Raw genomic sequence first — 21,370 nt, 5'->3', positions numbered from 1 at the left:
ATACAGGGTCCTTGACAAGTCTCTGATGTAATATTTAACGCAGAAGGAAGCTATTCTGAGTATTTAATCAATTGCTCCTGTTTGAGATTAAAAGTAGTGCAAGCCTCCGTTCGCAAGATGGTGGCAGTGAACGGCCGAGTCCAGTCTTCGTCAGCGGCTTATTTGTAATTCAGCCAGCAAACGGACCAATCCTTTGATTTATTTACTTATTTGATTTCTGTATTACGTCGGATTCACTTATACGACGGCGGCCAGCATTATGGTGGGAGGAAACCGGGCACAGTCCAGGGAAATCCCATGACCATCCGCAGGTTGCTGAAAAGCCTTCCCACGTACGGCCGGAAAGGAAGCCGGCTTGCCAGATCCTTGGATAAGACGGATCGGACAACATTAACGCCACAAGGGCCTGCGAGTTAGAAATAACACGAGCTGTGATTCTAGATCTCTAGAAAGGACACTTGGTAATGGCAATGAGATGTATGCCATTTTCATTTCCCCTCATAACCTAATACCTTATACGAGCTAGACACAAATGGGCTTAAATTTGCAAAAAACAGTTTACAAACATATCACGATAAGTCACATTGGCAAAAAAGGCACATCAAGGGTTGTCTGTTTTTTCTGGCATACAAAGTACACACAATACTGCGTTCAGCAAGATAGCATTTAAGGCCTTTGATTACGCATGTAATAAGTGTCATTTAATGTTTATGTGTTCATACTTGTTGTGTATCTGTTTACTGTCTATGCCTGCTTATGAATGCTATAGGTATTTCCTATACTCCTTGATATCGGGATGTTGCACAAATTCCATTGATAGTATTAGAACAGTTGCAAAGCCCATGTATTAATTGCATATCAATGATAAAGATGCGGTACCGAATTTAACATGCCCAGAGCCTCGTGCTCCACAACAGGTTGGTTTTGAATGTCCGCTAAATCTTCCAACAAAATGTAAGGATTCTGTTCGGGGATACTGTCCACAACGCTTTCACCATATACCTGGTTATGCGACATGACACCGCCGCCATTGAAGTTTGAGGTAAAACAGTCCGTTTCTTGCTGAGCGTAACGCACAAAAGTTGATGACGTCATTGTTCCCGTGGGAAGAGACGCCTCGCGGTTATCCGCATGCATGGGACTAGTGTTGCGGCGGGTGATTCCTTGGTTACAGAACGGTGAAGGACTCTGCTGGTGCTGATGGTGTTGTTGTTGTTGCATCCTCTGTGGGGACTCTGGGTAGTGGTTAAGACGTTGGGGTGATGCGGAATTGTGTTGTGGGGAAGTGGTCGGCTGGAAATTAGGCTGGGCTGCTGGGCAGGGCAAATAAGAGGAAAACTCTGGATCTGGCTGAATCTGGTGGGGGTGAGATAGTGGCGGCATATGGGAGAGGGGAACCTGCTGCCCACAATCGACCACGTTTATATTGTTGATGGCGTAGGCGTTGTTGTAGTTGATGGTCTGGAATGGGTTGTTGTAGTCTGCGGGACCACCGTACATCAGCTGGTACGGCTTGGGAATCGGCGTGTCCGGTAAAAGAGTTCTGGGGTTCAGCTGAAGGCAACCAGCGACCAAGTTCATTGTGTTTTGAGACAAGCCTTTGGACAGAGCCTTGGCGAACGACACACTGTCTGGTCTAACGCCGTTCTTCAAAATGTCAGCCAGGGCACAAATGTAATTCCTCGCCAAGCGTAGCGTTTCGATTTTGGAGAGCTTTTGTGTCTTGGAATAACAGGGAACGTGCGTCCTCAGTTCATCCAAAGCGTCGTTCAATCCATGCATCCGGTTTCGCTCCCTAGCATTGGCCTTCACACGCCGCTGCTTTAACTTCACAATCCGAGCTTTTGTCATTCGTTTCTTTTTCGGTCCCCTTTTTTTCGGTATCTTTACTTCGTCCGGGTTTTTGTTCTTTCCTCGCTTCCCACTGCCGTCCTTCTTGTTTTTTGGTTTAGATGCCTTCTTTGGCTTGTCCATATCCATGTCCAATAGAGTGTCCGTGTCCGAAATGACGTCCTCTTCCAAATCCTCATCGGTCAGACAGTCCTCTAACTGATCCTCAATAAGGAAATCCTCGGGCATCTTTATTGGCATTGTTCAGTTCTGAAGAAAAAAAAAGAAATCTATTGAAAACATATATTTAATCAAATATACATACACGAATATACTTAATTAGAAAAACATTTGGAGTGGTGAAGAGGTATAACAAGAAATATAAACCTTCTCAGTTTTTACATCGTAAAATTCCATCTGCAGTTTCGTACATTTCGTTCTCATTAAGGATACTGACAACGAAATGGCGAGAACGAAAGTTCGAAACAACAGTTTCTTATATATATATCAGCAGGGATATATATAACGATGGAAAGTTTTTTTCTGACATGTAATTGTAGAGGTAAAATACTTGGTAATTCTGAAACTGAGTAGGGATACTAAATATATTTCTCTGCTAGGCTGATGAGAACTGCAAGTTGGGAACTGCAGCTGAAAAACCTAAGATGTGGAATTTCAAAAAAAAATCTTGTGCATGCATATATATGTGTATTGTTCAAAATCTGAACCTCTATCATTTATTTAGTTGATGGGTGTTTATACTAAAGGAAAACAACTCACATAGATAAACTGCCGCATACCAAGTGGGATCTACATTCTAACAGAATACTCATATCCACCTATAACATTGCCATCATCCAATGCATTCAAGTGTGATTTTTAGCGCTCAGTTTGTTTTTATTACATGTCTGTCTTTCGTTAAAAGTTTTACCAAATCGCTTGTGACACAAGCCTGCGCTAACGTATCATTCAAGAAGAGAGGTCAAATCAGCGGTTAAATATAGGACGGCGGAAACCGAGGATGGGTAACTTTGCAAAGTTAATTACTTTATGGGACGTTTTCTGGACAGAGAGACGGATGAATCATGACTAACTCGAGCAAACACACAGATGATGTGCCAATATTTCCAGGGAAAATAATTGTAACGGACATTTAATGCCATCTTGTCTTGGTGCTGTTAGTGGTTCGTTTTCATGTGTGTGGTTTATTCATCCTATGGAGGTTTCATATACAGGTTGTGAAGTAGTCCTGGACAAAAGGCTTTTGGCATCGGACATGTAGATGAATTTAAGCTGTACACAATATATTTGAGTGAGTGAGTGCTTGGGGTTTAACGTCGTATTTAACAATTCTTCAGTCATTTGACGACGAAGGAATCCTTAGAGTGTATGTAATATGCCTCCTTGTTGCAGGACGGATTTCCACCGCTCTTTTATCTAGTGCTGCTTCACTGAGACGCCATACCGGAGGCAAGCAAGCGGCCCCGCCCGAGCGATTATACTGACACGGGTCAAGCAGTCGTTGCACTGTCCCCTTTATGCTGAACGACAAGCCAGGAAGTTACAACTTGCTCTTTTAAAGTCAATATATTTGAACCACAGCTTATAATACAACATCTCTGGGTGAAGTCATATTTTATTACCTGACAAAATACATATACATATAAGCCTATACGCAGACCCTATAATAATACTTGCTCTAATCTTAAAGTTGAGATCCCATGTCCTCTAAATTTCATGAAAGCATCCATGGGATATGTTCTTGAAGAAGATACTTAACGATGTGAAATGAAAGTTACAAAGATACATCTGTGATAGGTTTTATAGGTGACTGAAACAATATACATTTAGGTAACAACTTAAAAAAAACAAGAACGTCAATATTATCGTTTTTACATAATGTTTCCGTGTTTTGTCTGATAAAGCATGCTGTGGTATAGATAAAAGGCAGTCGCACTATGTGGTAGTAACCCACCTCACTGTGTTTTACTGACATTTTGCTGAGTAAAAGGCCATACACAGATTGCAATTAGGTTACCTTAATGAGATATTTATTATTTCATGGCTGATTCGGCGCACCTGTAAAACACCGGCTCGGGGGAGTCGCCGGAATAGTGCCGCCTCACCTGCAGCATGTGGTTTGGCTGTGCAAGGTCCGTGTATCTAATTCCACTTCGATATTTATGACAACCTGTGATTACGATGGTCACAAAGCTTCATAGGCGTGGAGGGAATCTGAAATATTCAAGGGGCCATCTTAACTGTCTCGCGTGATGCCGTTGAACGAGAAACTTTATCACCTTGCATTAATCAAGGCCAGCTAGTTTCGAAGTGATTAATATGTGATCAGCCTCGTTCCGTGTTTACCTGGCCAGGAGTAATTAAATTTGCCGACCAGCCACGGGAAGGTTATACTGTTTGTGTTGTCTACAACCCGCCATTTACTGTCAAACTCCAAGGTAATTTGCATATTTAATTAAACTGCACAGTTCAAAGGAAGCTGTGTTGCAGGATCTAATAACACTTCAGACTTTGCGTCATATAAGGTTACAGATTTGTTTACCCGGATCTGCCCCCCCCCCCCTCCCCCAGTATTAGCCCATCATTGATAGTTCGCTTAGTTTTGTGTAGGGTAAACATCAGCGTGAGGTATAACCTTCTAGACAGTCACGACGGCGATTTGCACGTGCGTTGCCCGGGGTGATCTTGAAGTGCCATCAATAAATCGGATTTATGACAAACGTGGAAGTGGATCACAGGGTAGAATGACAAAAGTTCCGATTCTGCAGTGTGTTTATTACGGCCCGTTAAACCATCAAGTGGCGCATTAGCTTGTACAAGGCCAATATCAACCGCGCCCTCTGGGGGGGCTAAACGGAATTTATATATATCGTTGAAGATTAATCGATGTATGTTTATCGGTTGTTCTGTCTAATTGCGCGTATTCAACACCTTTAAACCGCTCGAAGCAAGATCGAAACTGTTTTTTGTGCAATACTTTAAATTAAAAATAAAACTGACCAGAACAACGAAAAGTGCAGTCAGTTCGACATAATCCATCCATCACAAATTACACTATGTCGAGGAGCAAATTTTGTTATAATCGTTGGATTTCCTGGGATCATTCTTTAGGGTGTACATGTATTTTCTGCCTTTGAATTGAGGCGTGAGATTCACCCATTGAAGACAGAATAACAAAAAGCGTCCATCTGGGCTGGAGTTTACATGGTCATTTCGTGGTCACCATGTGGCCGGGATGAGAGCTGATCACTGCAGCAGTATTTACCTAGTGGTCAATTAGAAAATCATCCCGAACGAACACTCTAATTACAGAGAGCAAAATATTCCCAGGGATCACGCGAATCCTGTTAAAACCTTCAAGACGAATTCTGCTATTGTACGACCAAGGATTCTTCGTGTTGTCCAATACCTTTTGTCTGCAGCCATGGACGTGTGCACGGTCACATTTAATGAGATATGGCTGTCTGACATTTCTGCCGTTTTTGAAGCTTCAGTTTCATCTTGTTTGCTTGGCATTTCCCCCCTGCAATACTGCTGAGTGGTTTGTAATGAAATTAGTCCCGCTGTAATCTACAGCATCTCACACTGCAGTGTTGTCTGCGGGTCCCGCAGGATACTGTCGTCTGCTACAATCAATCTGTCTTCTGCTTCTATCAATTTCCGACACGGCTAGCTGCGGAGTACTCGTCTCTTGTAAGCAAAGCCGCGTCAGACATCCATGACTGGACAAAACACCCCACCACTAATATCGCGCTGCTCAGTTTTGAAAAAGTGTGTGTGTGTACAAGCTTAATGACCCGAAAATCTCGTATGCATGCGGTTTCTGTGTATATCTGATTACTTTTACATGCAGTTTACATGCATGTAACTTTAGTATGCATTTCATTTGTACATTTGATTGTCACACCAGTTTCCTGTCAGCAAAACAAAATACGTACAATTAAGCTTGTACAGTTGGGTCTTTGAATTTGTTGATCATATTTTATGACTAATTAACATTCGGCGTTGGAAACAATTACGTCAACTGATTGCAGGAATATGAATAAAAGATGTACAACAAGGATGTATGCAAAACGCCTAATAACTTAATTAAGTACCGTAGAGTTACCAAATTATTGTTTTTATTATATTAACTAATGTAAACAAGGTACACCTTTAGGAGTTCTACAAAAATTACTGGTCAAGCGAGATATAATACTCTGGAATGATATCAGCATTTTATAAGGTGCAATATAGCTTTGAACAGTACTCATTAAATTGTCCAATTGCGGTAGCAGAACCTCTGATCGACTGAGACGTTTCCTCTCACAGATGGGTATCATAACGGTCCAACTTAAGTTTCCAGCACGATGCGCACAGAAGGGTTTTCTCTCGGGTCCGCGCTCAGTCAGACGGAGGTGCCCAGACTGGAGCAGAGCGGGGGCCCCAGATGTTAGCAGAAGCGGCGTCGTTGTTTCCAGTTATTGAATGCCAGTTGCCTGAACCGCGCACCTTTGTTTAACCATAATCCAATTATTCGGAAGCGCGGAATAGTGAACGCATTCTGGTTAACTCGATTATGTCCCCTCGGAGACAATCTCGCCGTCAAAGGGCGCGCAGATCGACTTCCATCTCGCAGAATGGGTGTCAAAGACCTCGATTTTTTTTCTTTCTTTACGTTTTAGTCGCTGGTTCTGATGATGATGGTTTAACGACAAGACAAAGTGACATAGCTTATTACAGCGGTAAGAGGATGTCTCGGGCTGAACGGAGGCGCCACAATTAGCCTCAGTCTGTTTTGGTTAAGGCGGCTGCTCAGGCAACTTAATGAAGGCACTCTTTGAATATCCATCAATATGAATTGCGGCTAATGTTTTTTTTATCATGATTACAGAATACAGTAGGCCTACACATTGCCATTTCCCATTAGTACTGTTACTGTAGCCAGAAACACTGTAAGTTTAAGGGGGGGGGGGGGACGTAAACGTAAACGTAAGGTGGGGGCCTTTTAGTTTTGTTAATAATCATAATCATAAAATTGGTGGAAATTGTTTCCATTTTTTTTCCTGTTTAATCTCTGATTGGTTTGTAGTTCATGACTTGAAAATTAGCAATTATGCATTATCTCTTTTGTAATCTCACATTATTCATCAAGAGGCCACGTGTTCGAATTTCAATCTTATATACGGCTGATCAGTCGCTCATATGCATCCATATAATGCAAGTCGGGATTGAATTAATTGTTTTGAAAATTCACATCAGCAAATTCATAATGAGTATAATTCTCTTGTGAGTAAATATTGACAGTCTCCATAATCTCTGCAACATGAAAAATGCTTCATAAATTTCCTTATTTCCGCTTAACCCGGAACTAGGGACGGTATAATCAAACCTGAACAAATTTTGATTATCGACTCCTTACAGCATATACATGATTTAGAAGCTTATTTCATATAATCGCCTGGAACATTACTAACGTATGTTCAACGTCATTGAAAACTGTAGATTGTTTCTCTTGGCATGAAAATGTCTTAATTTCATACTTTATATACTTTCTTAGTTCTTTTGTGATTTCTGTTAAACGGCTTTTGGGGACTGGCCTTGCGATTATTGACGTGGAGCATACCTTTTGGTTGATGGCTGGTAACTGACTGTTTCAACGCCTAGTCTCTCTAACTTTTGGTGTCAAGTCAAGTCATTTGGATTTCTGGTGAGCAAAGCACGTCAGTAGTTTTACCTTTGAAGAACTTGTGAAAGTATAGATCAAAATAGATCTATATCACGGAGATCAGAGAAATACTGTACTAGGGTTTACGCTTATACATGCCTTCTAAACACATTGGTAAACTACAAACTTGTACTGAGTTATCATATTTCCTCCCCTCACGTAAGGCTACGGAATGAGATATTTTACAGCCACCGCCATACTACAGTTACCTTGTGGCGTTCACAATTACATACAACGGCAACAGTTATCCAGTGCTTATGCTAGCAGCAGCTAGAAGGAATTTAGCTTTGCCTATTGCATTCTACTTGTTTGATCAGATTTAAAGGTGAAAAAAAAATTCAGAGAAACGAGAATAGGACACATGGCCAATTTACAATGTAATTCTTTTTAGAAATACTTGTGGTCTTCGAACAGAAATTATTTACCACTACCCATGTGTGTTCAACTGTAATGTAGCAATTAAATAGAAAACTACGTGTGCATGATACATGTCAAAAATGTGCCATGTTTCATTTCTCTTACATATTGTTAATTTATTAAATTATTTATTTATCTGACTGTGGTCACGATCTTGGTACAGAGCTTGGGGTACTTGATAAGTATTCAGCTTTATTCGGGATGATAGAGGTTAGTGGTTGTGCCGCTATGCCCTGGTACGTGGTGGGATATAACAGGTGTGTTGATGAGATAATCTGTGTGAACCAGGACAGCCAAAATGTTGTGCAAACTCGACACTAGCTTAACCCAAAACACCCAGTTTTACAGTCAAAATGTTGTGCAAACTCGGCACTGGCATAACCCGAAACACGCAGTTTTATTGTCAAAATGCTGAGCAAACAGGACACGGGCTTAACCCAAAACACCCAGTTTTACAGTCAAAATGCTGTGCAAACAGAGCACGGGCTAAACCCAAAACACCCAGTTTTACAGTCAAAATGCTGTGCAAACAGAGCACAGGCTTAACCCAAAACACCCAGTTTTACAGTCAAAATGCTGTGCAAACAGAGCACGGGCTAAACCCAAAACACCCAGTTTTACAGTCAAAATGCTGTGCAAACAGAGCACGGGCTTAACCCAAAACATCCAGTTTTAAAGTCAAAATGCTGTGCAAACAGAGCACGGGCTTAACCCAAAACATCCAGTTTTACAGTCGAAATGTCGCGCAAACAGGGCACTGGCATAACCCAAAACACGCAGTTTTATTGTCAAAATACTTTACAAGCAGGACACGGGCTTAACCAAAGACACCCAGTTTTACCGTCAAAACGCTGTGTAAACAGGGTACTGGCTTAACCCAAAACACCCAGTATTGGGACAGATTGCGTCCTAAAACAAGTACATTGTAATGGGTTTTTTTTCTTCTTCAAGCGGAAAAACTAGAAACTATCAAGGGCTCGGCTGTGAGAGGGTTATATCCCTCGGGCACCTCAGCCTTTGTACATCCTCTCTCCCTCCCCCAGTTTGGACCCTCGGGCTACTACCCGAAGTGCGACTGTCTAATAGGACTTGATGGAATAAATGGGTACTGAAAATCAGATCTATTTGACGACGCATTTCAGATAGGGAAGCATTTATGGGTGGTACATGGCAGGAATAGCTTTTCACCACAAAGGTGAATTAAAGAAATATTTACCTTTATTTTTGTAGCTCATAATAGAAATTTTACATGTGTAAAGTCACACAAGGCCGTATTAAATATGAATGTATAAAAATGAAATAAATAAATAAATTAAAGAAAAAAAACATATTTGGTAGAAGCCAGGAACATTGCAGTGTGCTACTGCATAATACTATTTTAAAAAATCAGTGTACTGGAGTTTTGGTACATTGAAACCCTGCAGGAATACCTGTACTTGCGCTCAAACAATATCGTCTATATGTACATTCATTTTGATAGCACTAACTCTGATGCGCTGGATACAACTTTATGAAGTACCTTGCAGACTCGTGTTGAAGATGCTTTTATCGTGCTCAAAGCTCCGTAGTCATCAACACAGTCCAACTCAACACGGATTTTATACATGCTCGTAGAGTACCTCGTCTGCACATGGTATAAGCCCAACACAGCCCTTAACTGATATCACCTGGCCGCACGCGCAAAGGCGGGGCTTCGCTCTTTTATTGTCAGTCATCAAGTGTCGCAGTCTTCAACGAGCTTATCTGTTCGTAACTATAAAGTGCATTAGATCTATTTTCATAGTCTTTTCAGACAATGAATACACGCCCCCCTCCCTCCCTAAAAACAAAAAAACCCCCAAAAAATCGAGATAAACGAAACACATTTTAAACATTTTATTAAACCGCAGCGGTTAGGGTTCACTTGATTTATTCTGGCATATCCCGCATACATTTGACTAAAATCCTCATTCAAATTAATGACATTCAAGCGAACGTCAAACTACACCCTTGTTTAAATATCTGCTGTTGGGTTTCCGAATACACATGATTAATACAAATATAATCTAATGAACTAGCTTACACAGGCTGCAACCCTAACCCGGCTATTGTCACAATAACTTAATATCCTTATTTAATTAGCAGATATTTTACTGCCTAAATTGGCTATGGAATTTATCGGACGTACAATCGTGATAATTCTAGGCCAGAAAACCATTCTTCAGGCAGCGTATGAGATTTACGACCGCATTTCGGACAATCATTTTTTTGTATCCCTCCTCCGACCGGAAAAGTAGCATGTCTAAGATTGTGTAAACTAAACACCATCACTTCCGCGATTGTTTCCCTATACAATCCGGATTCATTGTTCGGGGTAACTCATCCCTGGGGTGCAAACAAGGGCCACTAGCCCGTCTATTTGAGGACACATTTACATGTCTTTGCGGGGCACGTGCGCTGCCGTGCTCAAGGGCCTCTTGTCCTCTCTTTTGATCTTCTTCCTAGCCCTTCGTCACGTGCGACGTCGCGAGAAGCAGGTGACCGAGGACGTAATTAACTCCAAAAGAGAAGAGTGATAATTTCCAGGGAAGTAATCACGGATTGAGGTGCTGACAAGTAACGGCGAATCGGTCCTATAATAATTGAAATGCGCTTTGAACTAGCATATCATTGCCTGTATGGTTTTCATGGCTGGGTTTTATAGCGGAAACGAGGTTGGCGATCCGAGAAAGCAGCCTGTGTAAACTGTCTTCTAATCATACTCTTGGCCGGTCCCATTGAATAGCAGAGATTGAGTCTCAATAGCCGCATCATAATAAACCAAAGTGAAGTTAATTGGCTGAAATTAAACACCAGGCCTCTCCAAAAATTAAGACGGGCGTAATAGGTAGGTTTAAAATAGGAACTGATCACTAAATTTGAGCCTTAGATAATCGTATATAAAAGTTACCCTGCATTTTTTTTTTGGTCAGATTTATTCCTTAATCATGATTATTGTTTAAAGTTTATTTTATCTAATTTTTTTCTGATTTTTTCTCAAAATTTTTAATTTCGTGCAGTGTAAGATGCAAGTTTTTCTTGCATGACTTTTCTTGCATGACCTATTAATTTATTTATTTATTTGATTGGTGTTTTACGTCGTACTCAGGAATACTTGACTTGTACTACCGCTGCCAGCCATATGGTGGGAGGAAATCGGGCAGAGCCCGGAGGAAGTTGTTGCCAGACCTTCACACGTGCGACCGGAGAGGAAGCCAGCATGAGCTGGACTTGAACTCGCAGTAATCGGATTGGTGACAGGCTCCTGGGTCATTGCGCCGTGCTGGCACGCTAACGACTAGGTCAAGGAAACCCTTAACATGACGTACTTCATAGCTACAGTCTGAGTTTCCAACATATTCTCATCTTAGTCAAACTCTTAATACGAATAATGCAAAAAAAAAAAAAAACAAACAAAAAAAAAAACAGGTGATAGCTTCCAGTTGTAACTATACAGCTTAGGTCTCAGAGTTCTTATGTACGTAACTTTTCTACAATCACACTAATTTGCACGTTAATATGTATGATTGGTGTCAGCATGATTTTAAAATTAAACTGAAAATAATTTATGTTAGTTTTGACAAGAGATACCTACATTTTTATCTTTAAATTAATTTGGTAAGTTTTGGTAATTATAATATATCGGTGATCTAGAAGTTCTGTTTTCATCCACCTCATTACATTTATAAGCTTTCGTCGCAGATGATCAGTGACAAAACCAGCCAATTATGTATAAGGGGATAAAACCAAAAAGAAAAAAGAAGGAAATCAAAATTGTTAAGTGAGTTTTCATTTCATCTCGAAAAGAACGTCATTGCGTCATCATAGGCTACACGGGGCCCATCAAATCCAAAATGGCGACGGCAGTGAGCTGCGGGACAATAGAAAACAGAGATTCAGAACGCCAACTGAAAAAGGACCATCTGTTAAGGTTTGAGATCTAAGAGAGAAACAGGACCCGCACCCTGCCGAGCATCCAGCAACCCGTCTTTTCCTAATGCCCTATTATCTACCATTTCAGCTTTTCGGTGCAACCATTGTTCACAAACAAAAGGCTGTATTTGGGCTGTAATTCGCTGCATGGATGGCGACAACTTTGGCGTATACTTCACGGAATATTTTACTGAACACTGACGAGGGCAGGTAACTGGAGAGATTTCTGTAGGTTGTCTCGGAGAGAGTGGGTGTAAGGCAAACACGTGGCCCGTAGCGGTTGTCATGGGTATAAACATATATAGCGTGTTTTTTGTTGGCTTCCAATCTGCCCACCTCGAACCGTGCATACTCTTCGTGCATGTTTGATGAATCTTATATCCCTAATACTAACATATACGTGTTAAATAAGAACGACACATCTGTCCGAATCCAAGGACAGAAGGATGAAAGTTAAAAACTCATGAATAATACATGCCCGTGAGACAGTCGCATGAATGCAACGACATGGATCGTGCACGCGACACCATGGTGATGAGATACATGGAGATTAAAAACCATGGATGTGGAAAAGATATGTTAATTGGAGTTTAATGATGTCATAACGTTAGTGAGTTCAGTGTATAGTGGATGTGTCTATAGAAAATGAAATGAACGTAAAAAGTGATGTCAATGAGCGGATTTTTTGTGTGCCTATTATACATTATCATACACGTACAGGTAGACTTTATTGATAAAAATATGTAAATTATTATTCATACTAAATTGTCTTTTTTCAGAGGATAGTATATCTATTTAAAAACAATGTCTTTTGTACTTACGAGAAAAAGTATTTCTAATAACCTTGCATAAACATCCACCATGTTTTGGTGGCCTAGTCAACTAGTGGTCCTCCTGTCGATCAGACATGCATTTACCGTCTACTCATGTATTCTATGGATCTGATAAACACTTATATTTGGCAATCCCAAAAATTATTATTCATTTCTTTCAATACATACACAGCAAAAAAAAGTAAAAAGGGAGGGAAATGTCAAATAAGGGCTTAACAAAATACTGTGAACTGATGCCTCGCCATGTCCAGCTCCCAGCGTCTACCTGGGCATGGCAATCCTAAGGGACGACTTTATCAAACGTCTTAGCGTTCGGAATGGCTTGTTACTAGGAAATACCATCTTGATATGCTGTAGGTATTATGAAACGATTTTCACCCCCACCCCCACCCCCACCCCACACCACACCCGCCCCCACCCCACTCCCACAAACCCCTTCTTCACCCATCCAGCTTCGCCAAGAAGTTACCGTGCATTCCAAACCTATATGTAAAACTATTGAACATTTCTTTTTAGACACTGAGAGTATACAGCCTATGTGAACTTATTCTGCCTGTTAGTAACACGTGTAACTATGTTCTCTCGCGAAAATGGCGCCTGCCTGGGGAAAATTTAAGGGTGATAATTTTCCAGAAGTCATTCTTGTATTCTAACCAATGTATAAACGATTTAACTATTTAATATTCCCTTTTAGATACTGAAAGTACATAGCCCATGTGAATATATTCTCTATGTATGTTACACTTGTAACTATGTTGTCTCGCGAAACTGGCACAAGACTGGGGAATATTTATCGGTGTTAATTTTCCAGAATGGGTTTGGGGCGAAGCTTTGACGTTTTGACCCAGTTACTTGGGGTAACACTGTGACGGCGTACATTGCCATTATAGGGGTTCCCCTGGGGAATCTTTCCCCTAAATAATGTCTTAGCCAGGCGCTTAGATTTAATCCTCAGAAGAATTTCTGTCGTGCGCCTCATTTAATCAGCGCCTGATATTTGACGTATCGTACTAATGCCGCCCGGTCCCCATTTCCCAAATCATCCTAAAAATAGAATCGTGTTAGTGTTGATGTGAGCACGTGCAGACCGACGTCTCGCGATACCGCGCCTGCCCGACAGGTCCATTATCTGTTACATCGTCACTTGTCTCAATATTGAAGACCGTGTCGCGTGCGCGCGCTCTCTTAATCGTGATGTCAGCAGTACACGCGAATCTTGTACAGATTAGTTTTATCCGGTCACAAACGAACCTAAAGTAAATCTTCATGGAGTCAACATTTTCACGAAATCTCGTTCCTACGTACAGGAACGGAAACATCACAAAACTGAGACATTATATTTGGAGGTGAATACCCATACCACCTAAGGTCCTTGCATATATGCTGTTTTCGTAGCTTACACGACAGTTTGTAGTCTCTTACTCCGCGCCATTTGGCCATTCTATGGCTGACTGCTTCTACCAGGCCCTTCCAGTGATCAATGATGTCGCGCGTTCAATCCCAGCTCTCGCTGTTTCGGAGGCAAACTTAATTCAGGAGGTTTGTCAGGTACCTGGCGAAGTGTGGTAGTTTACTACGGGCACTCTGGTTTTCTCCACTCTTTAAACCAGACTGCTGTTATATAACGGGAATATTCTTGAGTGCGGCATTATACAACAATCAAATAAATAAAGAAATAAGTTTGTCATAAGTCCAGGTTAAGTATATACAGAGGCTATATGCATTATACCTTATGGCTTGACCGGCATCTCTGCTCGACACGCTTTCGGTGTGACTGGGGATTATAAACGCCGGCGTAAGCTACGTTCCTTCATACTCTTACACATACATTCGGAATGTATATAACACGCATACTCCAAATATCTTCTCTGGTTTTGTTTTTATCATTGCAAACACCTTACTAACATCCTGACAAAGCCGCCGCCGAACCAGCGAGAACTGGATTCGAACACGCGATCTCACTGGTCTAGGACTTGGCAGTCGCCCGGTCGGCACTTCAACCGGCTAAGACAGCGAGAGTGTTACATTTAGAGACTAAATCTAGTTGTTTATAGTGAACAGAATCTAGTAATGAAAAACTGAGTCAGAAAATCTAAATGGTTAATAAGTATATACCAAATCCAAATATATCAAATATACAGTGGGCAGTACAGTTACGCATGTCAGCGGTTGGCATTATCTGATATATGACGTCAGAAAAAGACAGGACAATATGCAGTACTGAGGCGTGTGATTTAAATGAACATATGGTGCCTTCAAAGGGTCTGCACCAATCACCGGCTTCTGGCTGTCGTTCTCCTTGATGACGACGTGTGGACATTAGGTAATTACTGAGTGCAAAATATACGTCAATTATCACCATTACTCGGAGACGGGTGTCATAGGCAAAACAAAGAGTGATATGGAAACCGCCGGCCTGTCGGACGACCTACGCTTGCGCGGTATAGCGGAGAACCTTTTTCGTCGACAGTTGCTCCTCTGATTCCAGCACAATAGCGAGGTGTATCCGACTGAAGGCTTTGAGGCCAACAATAATAGCTCAAGATTGTCATCTATCGGCAGTGTACATTGCTTAGGCGACTCGAGGCTCGGACGAATCGGCTCTATTTGAAAGCGCGTAGGAGCCGCCGAAGGACCGTTAAGCGAACGCACGGTTGATGTATGACGTTACGCGCATTTGAGGTATTGTCTTGCGAAGTAATTATATCGTCAGATCACTTGTGGTTACCGGACTACCCCTACACCCATCTGTTCGAGTTTTCGCCTTCAGACCGTTACAGCGGTATTAGCGTATTAAACCAGTATACAACAGACGGGAGAGCATATACAGGGTAGCGAAGTCTTTGTTGGCTTCTATTTTCTTGAGCCGCCATGATTCAGATATTCGTGTTTGTGAAACTGGACAACCGTTCAATGACTGGTAACCTCACCCTCAGGACGTTTAATATCGCCTCTAGTTTAAATATATGTAACACTTTATTAAATACACACGCATACAATAAGACTGTGTACCCTGCTGAGGTAAAGCAGGGACAACTTTGCGATAATGTGACAATAATCTACATGTAGGCGTGAAAGCAGCGCCAATGTTAAAATTACAACTCAAGAAAATGTACTCATCCCAAATATATGTGCGAAGATAATGTCCGTGGTATTTAAATTGTAACTATACTAACTAAGCTAATTATACGCTTCATAAAGCATACCATCGGAAATGGTAACATTACAGTGTTCATACCTTCTCGCGCCTACATAATATACATGCACATTAAACCTTAAAGAAGGTTAATTAGCCTGTAAACAATACAGAGAACAGGATTCACTCCGGCCGTACGTGGGAAAGTCTGACAGCAAACCTGCGGATGGTCGTGGGTTTTCCCCGGGCTCTGCCCGGTTTCCTCCTACCATAATGCTGGCCGCCGTTGTATAAGTGAAATATTCATGAGTACGACATAAAACACCAATCAAATAAATAAATAAATGAAAAACAAATAACAATATTCCCGGCAGCAAATCAAAACGCTATTTCAAATTATTTGACTATTGTATTTAGCAGTTCTATCACTGCACTCTTCAAAAAACTAAGTCTTAGAGTAAGAAAAAAGAGGTTAAACATCTCAAGCTGCACTCAAACCATGTGGCGATGACACAAAATATCATATAGAGGTATAGAAATACAACTTTACCCTTAATACACGATTAGCCTGCATTGACAAACGATTGTAACTGTGAAACTTTGGAAACTTTTGGAAACAATTAAAGAAATAAATTAATGAAACATACAGAATCTGTTGGAGTATACGAAGTATTGACGTGGTGAGCAAGTAACATGCAGAAAGCACGTAAACGTTAGGTTAAACAGAAAAATAGCCATGTTTGTTTTATGTTAGATTTTTTGGCTTTATTTAGATGAAACAAAGAAACATCAATGTTTCTCAAAGTGCATGGTGACCACAAAATCCCCATTTCATGGCAGTGCGTGCGATATTTCAAAGTGAGATTGTGCCACTTTGACGCCGTCGGCTATTAGACAAGTTCCGGATGTATAATCAAGTGCAATAATTAAAATGCAGTGATGCGCATGCGCAGTGTCTCCTGTGAGATTTCCCTGGTGGCCAAACTGTCAGACAGTGTCGCTGCGAAAGCCAGCTCTTCCGAATAAAGAACGTCCCAAAGGTCAGAGGTGAACAGGCTATGCAAATTTCTAAATTTTACAACGAAGAAGTGTTATTTAATGCTTAATAAATTAATCAAATCCATTTCCTCCAACTGGCCATTAAACTTGAAATTTCACACGTTTGATTTTGATGTTTTGTTCATTTTGCTGATTATTATTATTGTGAAGTATGGCGTTTGGTACTTTTATCACGAGTATTACTTAGCACTGAAACACATATTTGCATTATTATAAGATATTTAATGCTTCCGGTTTTTTTAAAATCATGTGTTTGTCTTCCTGTCGGAGATTGTCGAAGGCTGAAAGTCTGTTTTTATTTGGAGTTAAGTTTTAAAAGTCGTGCTGTTGTGGTGAGTTTCAGCTGTCCAATATGTGCATGGGTCTACTTTTGAAATATACCCTGCCCCTTGCCCAATGCCTTTCAAATGTGCGTGCACATACAAAATGAACATGAAAGGTAAAACATATACAACAGACCCAGTCGGCTTAATTTGTGGTGTCAAAAGGAAGCCTTCATTGTATTTCGTCACTACACCCATTTTAAAAGAGCAGTTACCCGAAGCAAACACGACACCTTTATACATCACATGTAATTCATTCATGAAAAGTGTGTGTTTTAAAAAGGGGTGTACTAATTTATATATCTAAAGGGGTGAATGGTCGATTTTGGCTAGCTATAAATGAGAGGGCTGATGGGGTTAAGATCGATTTATCAGAGTTGAAAACTAAGTGAAAAGACTGGGACAAAATGGTGACATGTTTGGAATGCCCATGCAAACAAAGCCTTTTTCCTCCATTCGATAAGGCGCAGAACTGCAGGTTTTGAAGCTCTTCTGCAGAGGGTCTGTCACACAAACAGGTTTTTTTAGAACCCGATTTGCCTTAGCATCAATGCTATCATACCGTATCCAGTCGTATACACTTATCAACAAGCTGGCGATAAATTATCTTTAAGGTGCTCTTTGTATACGAACAGCCAAATCCATTAAAAATCGAAGTTTCAGACAATCTGCCAAGAGAGTTAATTTGTATTGCGGATACCGTGTCATGGGTGCACTGAAAACAAGTATTCTAATGACTCGCAAATGAGCTGTAAAGAATATTGAGTGAAGTGATGACCAATTTAAACTAAAAAAGGGCGTCGAGGAAAGTGCACCTTGCTTACCCGCCTGTAAAGGAGGCTAAGTGACAGACTCGACACTCCATCGTCATTGTCCGACGAGCCGATGATTGAAATTGAGAAGGACGAATTGGGAATAGATGAATGTAGAGGTAGATTTTAATGAGATCTCGTGACTACAGGTAATAACAAAAAAGTTGATATTCCGAAAGAGGTGAGATTTGTTCAAAGGAATGGGGAAGGGGATATGGGTGAGGAAGTGATATACGTCGGGTGGGGCTACTAATTGGATCTGTCTAGTATGAGGTGAGTAACCGTGCGGTTACTACTCTAATTTCGCACACTTATCACAGAATGTTATTCGTTGTGTATACTTTACACGCAAATACCCTTAAAATCCAGGCAAAAAATCGTCACCTCACAAATGCTTAAAATTTGATATATACATAGATTTCTCTTAGCAAACACTGGTTTAAAAGTTTAAAGTGGCGTCAGTTCGCAAATGACAACAAAAAAATAGATCACAAACGGGGTTTGGGGGTTTGATATTGAACGGTCGATATTTTATACTGAAAAGTCCGTTGAAAACGGATACTGTATATACAAAACACAGACTGGGTTATCCATGCAGGGAGATCCGGGCTTTATTTTTCGACAGGACCTATCAAAAATCGCTAAGGCGAATTGTATATATAATAATAATCATTTAGCGAGCTATAGTGGAGTATAAGCGAGTGGGAATGATCAGTGTAAAAAGCCCGCACTAAATGACACTGGGCCAAAAGCAGAGTAGAAATACGGGTGAATTCAGGTTTTGTCACCTGTGAACGGTTGACAGCTTACCTGCAGTACTGCTACACGCAGAAAGCCATTATCAAACACCCATATCAAAGGGTTAAACATCGAGATAAATATTTAATGACAATTTTAGGGTAATCATCATAATCAACCTTATGAATCAAAGCTGTTTCGCTTTTTCCTCAAGTCACCCCAAATCGTTGTTTTGCAAGTGCATGCTTTTTTTTTTTTTTCGACATTACCATGCTGGGAGCAGTATAAGGCTCAGAAAGTCTTTGGAGTGAGGATTATGTCTATCCCTCCGGAAACAAAGACCCACGGTGAATACCCCTAAAAACACAATCATAGTGGTCCTCCGAAAAATGAAATGAAATTATTTTTCACTCAGTCCTTCATCATTTTATTATAAAACATCTGGACAATTTAATGGATAGTAACGACATATGTAAATTATGTATCCATTTTGTACTTCTGGTGGTGGTGGCCCAATAAAGTGCTGAAATCTTCAGCATGTAACATGGTTTCAGTTTTCGGAATAATTACGACTACTGAAGTTTTACGGTAACAAAGAGATGAAGTTGCCTCCATGTTGTAAATACGAAGTAGAACGAGTAAAAGAAGCGAAATGACTGCAGTGTGATGAAGTTTACAAATTGACCCTCGTATTATAGCCGGTGAGGACTCTCTAAAAAGATTAAGATAAGTTTTAAGAAATTAGACGAAGTTGTATATCAACATATCAAATACTCAGCAACGAAAATGAACACAACATAAACAAATTTGTTTCGCCTTGAAATTACAGTAATATACCATGCATCAGGGTGAAGGCACACTTTCTATGCAATGGCTAATATACTGTTACAGCTGACACTGATCACATATGCCATATATAATTCATTGTTGTTCTTTTTTAATCTAATATGTAATGAAATTATTGGAATCGATTAGGGTATATAGACCTGCTATATAGATATATCGATTACGGTATATAGACCTGCTATATAGATATATCGATTACGGTATATAGACCTGCTATATAGATACATGCACAGACTTAATCTTAAGCCTCTCACCAATGATAATTCAATCTGTGGTTCTACACGTGGACATCTGTCAGTTTTGCGAGGGCTCGTAGCCTGGGGACCGTTACAGAATAACGGTCGCACCATAACGCAGTGATCAGTTCCAAACCGCCCTGTGTGCGTGTAATGAGGTCTGAGCGATACAATATCTATAACGGAGTATAAGCAGACAAATATAGAATTATACCGATAAATATCCTCCCACCATCATAATGACGGCCGCCGTCGTATAAGTGAAATACTCACGGCGTAAAACAGCAATCAAATAAATAAATAAATATACCTATCTATATTTACAGAATATTGCATAACCGAAGAATCGCCAATATTATTTTGTTGTAGGCGCATAGAGATGTATCTGATTGAGTAATTAACTCAATTTATCAATTATTATCATTATTATTAATTCACTTTTTCAGTGTCACAGCGTAATATATATGACGCAAATAGCTGAATAAGTCTGACTGTATAATAGTGCAATTATTAAAAACAGTTTTCAAGGGTGTTTGTTCGCATTCATCCCAAAGATATTGTACCTATACATTCCCACAATAACATCACTTACAGGTTCATGCTATACTAAATCATTCCGGTAACAATGTAGATAACTGTCAATATTATTTAAAATATCAAAATACATGTATATAGCAAGGCAATAATAATAATAATAATAAAGAAGAATCGTTCAATTTTCGTCCAAATTTCAAATTCTCAGTTATTATGAAAATATGGCGTAAATTTAAGATACCATGAACTAGTAAATCAATATCAATTTTTAATGTAACTTGTAACAGCAAAATGTCTGTTTTTGGTATTACGTGGTCACACTGCCCGCTTGATGTTATTATCTGCACACACTTGTTATGTCTGCCAAAAATGTAAGAGATATATTGACCACCAATTCCTACAGCTATAATGTCAAGAATATTTCAATGCTCTTAACCAATTATAAAGAAAAAACACTTACCGAATGCTCAGACTTTTCTTGACAAATGTTGAATCTGGGCTCTCCGACAGATGCTCGTAAAACCCAACTTATCAGCAATTCTCCAGAACGTTGTTGTTGTTGATTGCCACTGTGTCTCTTCACTTCGTTCCAGCCCAAGCGTTAATCGTGAATCATGCTCCAGATAGATTGTCCATTGGCCCGGTCAGCCCTTAGTCACGTTGGTTTCCGTTATAGTCCGGATTGTTTTTCTTTTAAGGCCATCCCGTTACACTCTCTGTCTATATACCGTTATCAGCCTTGAAGTGCGAGGGCGTGCAGCCAATCAACGTCTGCGTTCCAAAAATGTTTGGTGGCGAGTCATTGTGAGATAGCTTCTCCCGGAATGGTCCATTTCCGTCCCATATGTCGATAGAAACTTGGCTCAATATCGCAAGGCGAGTCTTCGGGGTTTATTATGCAAATAAAGCGATACTCGACAACTGTGT

General features: G+C 40.4%; 1 protein-coding gene across 1 annotated transcript; it reads right to left on the bottom strand.

Annotated features, from left to right (window-relative positions):
* Positions 1-670: 670 nt before the first annotated feature.
* On the bottom strand, positions 671-21,026 carry LOC135478015 (neurogenic differentiation factor 6-A-like). The gene is made up of 2 exons (XM_064758268.1): positions 20,904-21,026; positions 671-2,100 (listed from the first exon to the last, which is right to left on the bottom strand). The coding sequence occupies exon 2, from the start codon at positions 2,089-2,091 to the stop codon at positions 859-861; it is 1,233 nt and encodes a 410-aa protein (XP_064614338.1). The 5' UTR covers positions 2,092-2,100; positions 20,904-21,026; the 3' UTR covers positions 671-858.
* Positions 21,027-21,370: the final 344 nt, after the last annotated feature.

The sequence above is a fragment of the Liolophura sinensis genome, chromosome 11, assembly GCF_032854445.1.
Source record: "Liolophura sinensis isolate JHLJ2023 chromosome 11, CUHK_Ljap_v2, whole genome shotgun sequence".
NCBI lineage: Eukaryota > Metazoa > Mollusca > Polyplacophora > Chitonida > Chitonidae > Liolophura > Liolophura sinensis.
The sequence above is the reverse complement of the archived record's forward strand: the minus strand, read 5'-3'. Positions and strand labels throughout refer to the sequence as shown.